The sequence below is a fragment of the Salarias fasciatus genome, chromosome 4 (genome assembly GCF_902148845.1).
Source record: "Salarias fasciatus chromosome 4, fSalaFa1.1, whole genome shotgun sequence".
Classification (NCBI taxonomy): Eukaryota; Metazoa; Chordata; class Actinopteri; order Blenniiformes; family Blenniidae; genus Salarias; species Salarias fasciatus.
In genome coordinates, this window is record NC_043748.1 from 7663626 (window position 1) to 7672445 (window position 8820).

The 8820-nt window shown below is 46.3% G+C and overlaps 1 protein-coding gene across 1 annotated transcript; it reads right to left on the reverse strand.

Annotated features, from left to right (window-relative positions):
• Positions 1 to 1454: 1454 nt before the first annotated feature.
• LOC115386769 (eukaryotic translation initiation factor 4 gamma 3-like) lies at positions 1455 to 4754 on the reverse strand. The gene is made up of 4 exons (XM_030089238.1): positions 4716 to 4754; positions 2679 to 4355; positions 2331 to 2513; positions 1455 to 2093 (listed from the first exon to the last, which is right to left on the reverse strand). The coding sequence occupies exons 1-4, from the start codon at positions 4752 to 4754 to the stop codon at positions 1455 to 1457; spliced, it is 2538 nt and encodes an 845-aa protein (XP_029945098.1).
• Positions 4755 to 8820: the final 4066 nt, after the last annotated feature.

Here is an 8820-nt window from a genome sequence, read left to right on the forward strand (position 1 = left end):
GTTTTCAGTCATGCATATCATATATATCAGCCACTTTTATACACAGATTTCTCTGAATTTCTTGGTCTCCAGCAGAGAGCTGTCTCCGATAGTGGCTGTTTGAAGGACTTCCCAGTGGAATGCGATGAAGTTTTGTGATTCCGTTGCACCAAGTGTTGATTTGTCATGGAACTTATGCAAATGATGTGAGTTGAGTTACTTGGTGAGTGAAGAGGTCAGCCAGTTATTTCTTCGACTGTGATCAAAGGCTGCTGAAGTCTCAATCTGTGCAGGGAGAACGACTGAAAGTTGCTCATAATACAACAAACTGCGTGACTTTTTTCTTTTTTTTTCCACAAATATGTGTGTGAAGGCGTGCCAATATTCCTAAAAAATCAAAACAACTCGAGTTTATTTCTATCCCGTTCAAACTCATAATGAGGCAGTTTTATTGCTCATCTGAACTTGATAACATTGAGTTTGAAGGCTGCCACGAATGATTAAAGATTTAGCTAACAAAAAGTTAATTTCACAGTTTCACTCTCTTATTCCCCCAGATGTCTCCTGCACATCGAAGACTGCAGTGGGATTGTTTTATGTTGTATTTTGCACTAGATTAATTTATATGTTAATTTTTTTTAATCAATTGCACATCATGTTAGGATTTGATTAAAATGTAATTTCGGCTATTCTTTTTTTATTTTTTTTTATTTTAGCATCCAGGCTGCTGCTGCTGTAGCCCAGAATTCATTTGAGTCTTTGGACAGTTCAGGCTTTCAGGACCCTCAGGGTTGAGGTTGGTGGAGCAAAGGCGTCCTAATCACGCTCCTTGAAATTAAGTTGTTCCCAAGTCAGCTTCAAAACTCTAAATCACCAAATCACCGCTCGCAGCCCCAGAGGGGAACCAGCAATGGCAAAAAGCTGCTTGGCACGTTTCCATCCATGCTTATCTCTCCCAGGTAGCATATTTTAAGTAGATACAGTGATCTCTCATTAAACGAGAGGGAAATATTAAGCAAGTTTAATATAATTTTATTCATTCGTGCTGCCGGGGATCAGAATATATGCAGAAAGACACACACACACACACACACACACACACACACACACACACACACACACACACACAGAGCACAATACAATGATTTTTTTTGGTTTTGATTTTTTGATTTTTATTTTTTTTGTCTTTCCATGATGGCAAGGGAGGCCCTGCCTCCTCTGACTACACATCACTGCTGCCATTGCCTTGAATTTAACAGTTTTCTTCTTGTCTAACATATTTTTGTCCTGGAAATTAGCTTTCTTTGTTTTGACCTTTTTGTGTCTTGAAATTAGCTTTCCTTTTTTGTTCGTTTTCAACCTATTTGTGGACTGGAAATTAGCTACTAACTTCCACTACTTCGCTACACCTCATTCTAAATTCTCCACCCCTCGTTCTAAATTCCGGCACCTCTGTTCCTCTTCTCGTCCGTAGCTCAGAGTCCCTCACACACCCGCAGGAAGGTGAAGAAGGGCATGGTGGACTCGATGGCCTTGGCTTTTCCCTTCTGCTCGGCATCGTCTCTGCTCATCTGCCACTTGCAGAACGTGGCAGCTGAGATCAGTCTCCAGTCGTAGAAGAAATCGAACAACATCCGCAGGAAGTTTCTAGGGTGACCAAGGGACTCGTTCAGAGCCTGAAGGGCATAAAGTGCCTGCAGCTGTCGCTCATCGTCGGACTCCAGGTATTTTCGTAGGAGTGGCAAGCTCTTCTTTAGGACGACTGTGTCCACGAGACAGCTGGCCTCAATATCGTTCACTGCGGGCTGATGCACTGCCTTCACCACAGCTCCCATGAAGGAGGACGAGTTCAGCTGACATTCTTCCACGGTGGCCTGAAAAAGAGAGAAACACACCGGCTCTAAAGGCTCTGCGGCCTCCACCAGCTCCACTGGCGCCATTGGTTGCACCGGCTCCACCTGCTCCACTGACTGAACAGGCTCCACTGGTTCCACCAGCTCCACCCGTTCCACCTGTTCCACTGGCTGAACGGGCTTCGGTGGTTCCACCAGCTCCACCTGTTCCACTTGCTGAACAGGCTCCAGCGGTTCCACCTGCTCCACCTGTTCCACTTGCTGAACAGGCTCCACTGGTTCCACCGCTTTCACTGGCTCTACTCTGTTTTCCTCCATGGGTGCTTTTTCTCTGGCCTCTCTTTGTCTCTGTTTCTTGGCTTTCTTCTTCTTCACTATCTTCCATGGGTCCTCAGAATGACTTTCAGCTGGCTCCAGCGGTTGCACTGGCTGAATGGGCTCCAGCGGTTCCACCTTTTCCACTGGCTGAACAGGCTCCACTGGTTCCAAATGCTCCACCTGTTCCACTTGATGAACAGGCTCCACTGGTTCCACCTGCTCCACCTGTTCCACTGGCTGTACGGGCTCCACAGGCGCCACTGGTTCCACCAGCTCCACCTGCTCCACCTGTTCCACTGGCTGTACGGGCTCCACAGGCGCCACTGGTTCCACCAGCTCCACCTGTTCCACCTGTTCCACTTGCTGAAAAGGCTCCACTGGTTCCACCGCTTTCACTGGCTCCACTCTATTTTTCTCCATGGGTACTTTTTCTCTGGCCTCTCTTTGTCTCTGTTTCTTGGCTTTCTTCTTCTTTACTATCTTCAATGGTTCCTCAGAATTACATTCAGCTGGCTCCAGCGGTTGCACCGGCTCCACCAGTTCCACTGGCTGAACGGGCTTCAGTGGTTCCGCCAGCTTCACCTGTTCCACTGGCTGAACGGGTTCCAGCGGTTCCACCTGCTCCACCTGTTCCACCAGTTCCACTGGCTGAACGGGCTCCAGCAGTTCCACCTGCTCCACCTGTTCCACCAGTTCCACTGGCTGAACAGGCTCCAGCGGTTCAACCTGCTCCACCTGTTCCACCTGTTCCACTGGCTGAATGGGCTCCACTGGTTCCACCTGCTTCACCTGTTCCACCTGTTGAACTGGCTGAACAGTCTCCATCGGTCCCACCTGCTCCACCTGCTCCACTGGTTTCAATGGCTCCACTGGTTCCACCGCTTTCATTGGCTCAACCCAGTTTCGCTCTATCTCGCTGGTCTCACTGTGTCTCTGCTTCATATCTGTGTTCTTTCCAGCACTGACATGTCTGGGTCTTGTGGGGGGAGTGGAGAGCCGAGACAAAGGCGCAGACTGCAGCACAGAGTTTGGTTTGGGGCAGGCGGTCTTGGAAACTCTTGTTTCAGAGTTGGCAGCTGGAGTCCATCCACGACATCCCTGTGCCCATGACGCCAGACCCTGTGGGCGCAGCTGGATCTCCTCATCCAACTGTGGCCACTTTGAAATCCTGGGGGTCTCACGAGGGATGAAGAGCCTGGTGGGAGCAGTGGAACTGGTTTCTTCGTGCCGGTCCTGAGAAGTGACCGAGGTTCCTGCTTGTCTCCAGTCATTGTTGGAGAACAGCTGCTTCATGATTTTGAGCTGCTCCTCCTGTTGCTCCATCTCAGCCTCTTTGTGGACCTGGAGGATGGTCTTTGGGCCCTGGTCGGCCTTCCGAGGAACCCAGTTTTTCTCTTTTAATGCCACCACGTCCTGCAGCATGAAGCGGATTTGTGTTGATGTCTGGCACTCCTCGATCAGTTTTGTTATCTGGTTGAACATCTGATCCATTTTTGGCTTGGCTCCATTAGTGTTGAGCTCTTTGCCGACAGTCGTGAGCAGCGTGCACAGCTGCTGCAGCGAGACCTCATCCTGCTTCTTTAACAGCTGGAAGATACAGCTGAAAATAATGGCCGCCGTCAACATCTTCAACTTGAAGAGTTCCCCAATGAGCTTGACGAGTCCGACTGAGCGCCTCCGAGCCTTGTTCTTCACATCCTCCAGCTCCTCCTGAAGCTGCTCACGCTCTGTGGTGGAAGAAGAAGAGTCCAGCTTCGCCTGCTTCCTCTGAACCACCACATCGTCACTTCTCTCCACATCAAACTCCTTCTGGCAGCGGTTAAGCAGCAGCCTGCGGAAGGTCACGGGGCTGCCGGCTTTCTCGGCCATCTGCACCTTCAAGTGGGCGAGGCGGTGGCACAGCTGGCCGTACATGACGGAGAAGCTGGGCTCGTCAATGGCCTTCTCAAAGACCAGGTCCACGACACCGTTCAGCCTCTCCTCGGAGTCGATGTTCAGCTCCAGCACCTGCTCCACCAGCCGGTTGAACCTCTCCGGAGTCAGTTTATTCAAGATGGCCCGCATGTTCCGCAGGAGGCCCTCCGTTTGCAGCATTTCTGGGTCCTTCGCAGGAGAGCTCCTCTTCATTCTGGGTCTCCAAGCGTTGTTGCACTTATTGAGTTCACCATCCTTCAAGCAGATAGCTTGAACCCCAGTTTCCTTGGGCTGTGAAGACAACAAGACACAAATAGAGAATACAGAGTTCGCGTTAGCAGAAAAAAATGGAAAATAGTGAATGCAAACAAATCTGATGTTTGAGCAACATTAAAGTAGCTAATAGCTGCTGGAAAATAAAACTAAGCATTTTTGATTATTGTAGCTTCGGTCAAAAATGAATTTAGTGGTGTATCTGATGGTACAGTTGCAACTCAAGTTAAGAAATACCTCACTGCTAAATTAAGGGCTCATGAATGCTGGAACTTGACTGGTCTAGTATTAGTCCTAAGTTGTAAATAGGTAAATATTTACAGGTAAATATTAACATGTAATAATTGTGTTTATAAGAACTGAATGCTCTTGTCTTACCTGTGGGTTGCAGTCCTGGTTCGTCTCTGGGGAAGTCATATTTGGCAGATATGAATTGTTCATATTGAACTTCCTGTGGTTAAACTGTTCAGAGTAAGGCTTGTAAAACGTTCAAAAATAGCAAAAAGTCTGTAGAAGACAACAAAAGCTGAAGTTGTTCTACAAGCTAAATTCGCTCTGGGAATCAAATACAAGTGATCTCAAGCTAGGCAGATACAAACAAGTAGCTCTGGGCTTCTTGTTAAACTGTTCACAGTAAGGCTTGTAAAACGTTCGAAAATCGCAAAAAGTCTGTAAAAGACAACAAAAGCTGAAGTTCTTCTACAAGCTGAATTCGCTCCGGGAATGAAATCCAAGTGATCTCAAGCCGGGCAGATGCAAACAAGTAATTCTGATCTTCTGATGAAGTCAAAAGGCTCCTTTGAAGTGGCGGTCACTATGGCAACCAATGATGACGTCATAGCTCAGAGGCTGACATAATGTTTTGTGATCACATACCCATCAAGTGATATGGTTTCTCTGTATTTTATTAAGGGGAAATGCATTTTTAGTAAATACAAGAGTATTGTAATACCACCGTTGAGATTCACTGGAGTCTCACCATAATTACTACAACCTTCACTTGTCTCGTGTAATAATAGAAAAACACTCTGATATTAAAAACCAACTTTTTTTATAGTTTGAAGGATTTTGTGCATAATGAAATTCAAATAACTTCACTGTAACAAATTAAACTTGTCTGAACCCATCAGAGGTGTCCTGCCAGTCTTACTACTGCAGTCATTTTTTTCAAAAGGAGTCATTTTCAAAATCTTTCTAATTTTTAATACTACAGTAGAGTAGAGTAGAGTAGAGTAGAGTAGAGTGTTACATTTCCAATTCTAAATAATCTTTTTTTTATTTAAACTTTTTTTTTATTCAACCTGTCCTGTCCAGCATGGAAGCAGCAGAATGGGAGTCTGGCTGCTATATGCCTACAGATTTGCTTTTCCAAGAGGAGCTTATAAGTGTTAAGCTCCTCGTATTAACATGCTTTTTTTTATAGTATTTTATTTTATTTATTTTGAGTACTAATCTAATACATGACCTGACAGGGGGACAGAAAGTGAAAGAAACAAATGAGTGAACAGACAAGCCAACACCAACAAAAGGGAGTGAAGAGAAAGAAGAGGTAGAACTAGGATACAACAATTTATTTATTGTTTTATACACTCTAGACAATCGGCTACTGCACCTACATAAAGAAAAGATATGACAGAGGGCATCTTATGGACTTTTTGTTGGGGAATATAACTGGTAATGAACTAGGGCGTGCAAACTGAGGATTAAGGTATGAAATTACACCAGAGCATCAGGAGAGGCCTACTAGATCGCCATTAGCCTAACTCACCACAAGAGAGCCAGGTGACTGTGTCCACAGGTAGAATGTGAAGAGTGATTAAAGATCAGCGTGATCATGTAATTGTGATAGTGATAGTGATCATGCATATATGACCTCTGACCCCTGAGAAGACCAGAAGCAGGCCAGAGATGCCCTCAGGGTCCACAACTGGCGGCCATCCCTCCCAGAGCCCAGATTGGAGCCACTCCCCCAGGCAGATACCAACACGCCGGTCCAGAAAAGGGCAGAGGAAAGCCCTGGCCGGGACCCCTAGTGCCAAGACCGGCAGGCCCCCTACAACTCACACACACACACACACACACACACACACACACACACACACACACACACACACACACACATCTCACACCATTTGCCAGATTTAATATATCTTGATAAACTGCAAAATGAATCATACAATTTTCAATTACTTTTGAGTCCTAAGGACAAGTAATATTTCTTCTATTAATTGTTGCAGTTGTCCCACTCACAGTTAAAGCTTTTATTTAGTTTTTTTAAGTAAGATATTAAGTTGTATAAAGGATGTCTTATAAATAAATGACATTCCTTTAAATCTCAAAGGCACCCTGGGAAAAGCAGAAACAGCCACTCTGAGGTGAAGTCAGCTCCAGCATGTCTTAATCTTGCTTTCACTTCTTGTCGTCACTTAAATCCACCTGGAGAACATGCGTTACCATAGAAAAATCTGTTTTTAGGATGTGCGTATCTGCTGCTCAGGCATGGCTTGCAGATTTTAGCTTCTGGAAACTGAATCAATGAAGCCTTGTATAATATTTGCTCAGCAGCAGAAAACACACACAGGCCGGAGACAGATGGCTTTGTAGGGGGAGAGACGCTGCTGCTGATCAAGAGGGCAGGAGCGAGTGTGTGTGAGGGCTGCTTTCCTGTGGCAACGGCGCCAGTGTGTTACCCGGCACGACCGGAGATGCCGTGACAGAGATGGAGAGCCCGGCTGCCTCGCGCCACGACGAGAAGCCCTGTTTCAATAAAGCATCGCCTGCCTGTAAATGAATGTTTAATATTAAAACAAACCGAGGGCGCCGCTGTTATTGGAAGCTGCCATGTGTTTTGGGCTGCGTAATTGAGGAGGATGTGTGTGAATTATTCAGTAGTTGCATATAAATAATCTTAAATTATGAGCAACAAAACAGATTACAAACGGAGCACTGAGAGCTGTTGTGGTGTTTAGTATTTACCAGCAAACAAGGTTTCCTTCCATATGAATTATGTCTCATTAAAACACACAACGCTGCGTTTGTTTAGTGACGAACGGCTTCGTATGAATGTGAGCGAATAATGACAAGTCAACACAGGAAACCGGGCTGCACGCTGCAGCGGTGAGAGCGTTTTCTGCTCAACTCTGACTAAAGAATCGGCGAGAGGAGAAGTCTGCCCACTCCTTTCACACCAAATGTTACCCGCGACCGAGTCCCTTCCAATCACTGTCACACATGCGCGGCCGAGACTTTCCACAGCTTGCCGCTTATGTTCACCAAACTGGAAGTGACAGTTTAGCACTCTGAGGCCCGTACCTGCCTCGGCCGAGGCGCGTCCGACGTGGACGACGGCCTGGACCCCACGGAGAAGAGAAAACAACAGATGGGACTCGGCTACAAGCATCAAGTCTGTGGCAAAGTTGATGTCGTCTGTCCACCGGTACCATTCAGGCGTGAGAGAGAAGTTGATTGACTCCAGGTTGGACTTTAGGATCTTTCCATGTGGAGATTGTCTTTCCTAAGAGTGCCTGTGATTGTTTTTTCCTCCCATAATCAAAAAACAAGAAATTCGAGGTTGATTGGGGACGTTCGATGGCCCACGGTGTGAATGTGAGAGTGTGTGACTGTCACTCTGTCTTCGCATTCAGTCGGCTGGGATCAGCTTCAGAGCTCTGAGAACCCAAGTATGACATTTTATAGAAGATGGATGGATGGAGGTGCTCTTCAGCTAAACCTGACTGGGAATTACATAAAGCCTCCTGACAGTTAAAACACTCAGCTGTGAGATTGCAACGCTCTTCAGACCTTAAATGTTCTCTCAAACACTGGTTTTCACAAACCTTGGCTGTATCAGTGCAATCAGAGCCGGCGCCATGTCCGCTGTGACCCAGCTAATCACGTCGTGTTCCATCCAGGAGTCACCGAGGGCCGAGTGTACCACGTCTCGGTCCACCCATCACTTCTTCTGACGTTCGGCAAAGTAATGGCTCACCTGTGAAGATGCATCACAGCGACCCTGGAACCACTCTGATCCCATTTAATGGAGACTCATAAAACTTATTGTAGGAAATGTTGTGAAGTGGCACAGTTTAATCAGCAGGGGAGGATTTATTTCCCTGTTCTGATTGGCTGTCGGAGTCAGAGAAGGAGTAGTTTTATCCACCACTTTCTCCGTGGAATTTAAATAGCTTTATTATGAAGGGGGCTGCTGGCTGGGCTAAAGCTTAGTGGGCATTTGTTGCTTCAGCTGTGGGCTCAGAGAGAATCCGGTATGATGAGAAGAGAGCTTCCTGAGACAGAGAGCTTTCAGGTAAACCTGGGAAAAAAACCAAAACACAGGAAATATTGAGCTGTCGATCAGTTTATCGTTTTTTGCAAGTTTGAATCCTTTTCTTGAGATTTGAGTTTCTTTTCTGTGTGTGGCTAGACTTTCTGTGTCAGTTCCTCTAAGAGGAAACATATTTTTGGAAATAACACACAGCAACCT

Coding starts and splice junctions, on each gene's coding strand:
- LOC115386769 (XM_030089238.1), bottom strand. CDS start 4,754: ATGACTTCCCCAGAGACGAACCAGGACTGCAACCCACAG. Junction 4,356..4,715: donor ACCAGGACTGCAACCCACAG/GTAAGACAAGAG, acceptor TTGTCTTCACAG/CCCAAGGAAACTGGGGTTCA. Junction 2,094..2,330: donor CTGTTCATCAAGTGGAACAG/GTGGAGCATTTG, acceptor GAGCCTGTTCAG/CAAGTGGAACAGGTGGAGCA.